This window comes from Capsicum annuum, chromosome 3 (assembly GCF_002878395.1).
Source record: "Capsicum annuum cultivar UCD-10X-F1 chromosome 3, UCD10Xv1.1, whole genome shotgun sequence".
NCBI lineage: Eukaryota > Viridiplantae > Streptophyta > Magnoliopsida > Solanales > Solanaceae > Capsicum > Capsicum annuum.
In genome coordinates this window covers 2,286,609-2,288,199 of record NC_061113.1, presented here as the reverse complement: position 1 = coordinate 2,288,199, position 1,591 = coordinate 2,286,609, and the positions used below count along the sequence as shown (strand labels likewise).

The 1,591-nt window shown below is 29.0% G+C and overlaps 1 protein-coding gene across 1 annotated transcript; it reads right to left on the bottom strand.

Moving 5' to 3' along the window:
• Positions 1 to 856, bottom strand: LOC107866513 (glycine-rich protein). Its single transcript, XM_016712548.2, has 2 exons — positions 696 to 856; positions 1 to 327 (listed from the first exon to the last, which is right to left on the bottom strand). The coding sequence occupies exons 1-2, from the start codon at positions 799 to 801 to the stop codon at positions 188 to 190; spliced, it is 246 nt and encodes an 81-aa protein (XP_016568034.1). The 5' UTR covers positions 802 to 856; the 3' UTR covers positions 1 to 187.
• Positions 857 to 1,591: the final 735 nt, after the last annotated feature.

Below are 1,591 nucleotides of genomic sequence, written 5' to 3'. Positions count from 1 at the left end.
TTCGATGTGTATAACTTCTCCATTAGACAAAAAATTTTTGATTGACAACACGATCTTGACTTATCATTTATCACTTATATACCTAATTAATAAAAGGTGTTTGACTGAAAAAGAAAATGAGAAGAGTAGTAATTACTAGTATTACATACTATTTGCCAGTACAAAAGTTAAGATATATTGCTCCACATTAACAGCATTGGTAGCACTCATAGTTATTGCCTTGGCAGCAACCATTGCGGCAGTATCCTCCACCACCAGGGTATCCACCGCCAGGGTATCCACCAAATTGGTCTTTATGTACTTCATTCTTGTTGTTGGATTTCTTTGCTACATCAAATGAATAAACAAGAATATTAATTCTAAATTATACTTGGTACTCCTTACATAATACTTATATTAAAGTATTTTTAGAATTCATGATCTCAAATATATCATAACATTTTTCTGATTATAAAAGCATATGCCACTAAGGGCAAAACATATACGACGTTTAAAATTATAGTTTTTCAATATATTGCTATTATAATTCTTTTTAAAAACAGACTATATCATGTATAATAAACTTGTTGCTTTAATCCATAACCACACAAGGAAAATATTTTCTTGAAAGTTATTTTTCACGAAAAATATTTTCCTTCGTATAAAACACAATCAAAGTATTAAAAGAACATATAATAAAATGAGAGGATGCTTACCATTCTTTTCTGAAGTCTCAGTCAACTCTTTTGCTACAATCTCAGAGCTTATCATTACATAAATGGCTAGAAAAAGGCCAAGGAAAATAAATGTCTTAGAACCCATTTTTTCCCCCAAAACTTTTCTATGACACTTGAAAATTATTTTATGGAGAAATTGATGTATAATTGGTCTCTATTTATAGTAATATTTGAATTCATAACAAATTGTAGGGGAAGGACATTACTTGGAGGTGTTAGGGGTGCATTTATGGGATGTGCTGTTGGCAGATAAGCCTGTCAAACGGGCCGGGACTGACCCAGCCCGCCCGGCCCAGATACAAAAATCGGCCCAGGTTGATCCTGCTCAGTAAGCTCTAGGGCTTTAGGATACCGGGCCGGGTTTTTTTATAAATTTGGGTCTGGTTAATCAGGTCCGGACCATTAGGACCCAACCCGATTAAGTTTTTTTTTTTTTTTAAATGGATTTAATTATAATTTAATTTTAATATATTATTAATTTACTATCAAGTATTATTAATTTATATATGTGTATATATATCTTTTATAGACGTATATATTTAACATATACATATGTATATGTTTTATAAATTAATATATAACTATATATATAATTATATATTGTACTATATACATATTGTAGCATATTTTATTTAAAGTAGTACATATATATTGAATGGTACGTATATATGTGTATATATCTTCTATAGACGTATATATATAACGTATACAAGTGTATATGTTTTATAAATTAGTATATAACTATATATAGTGTGTGTGTATATTGTAGTATATTTTATTTAAAGTAGTACATATATTGAATGGTACGTATATGCGCGTATATATCTTCTAAAGTAATATATATTTAACGTATACGTGTGTATATGTTTTATAAA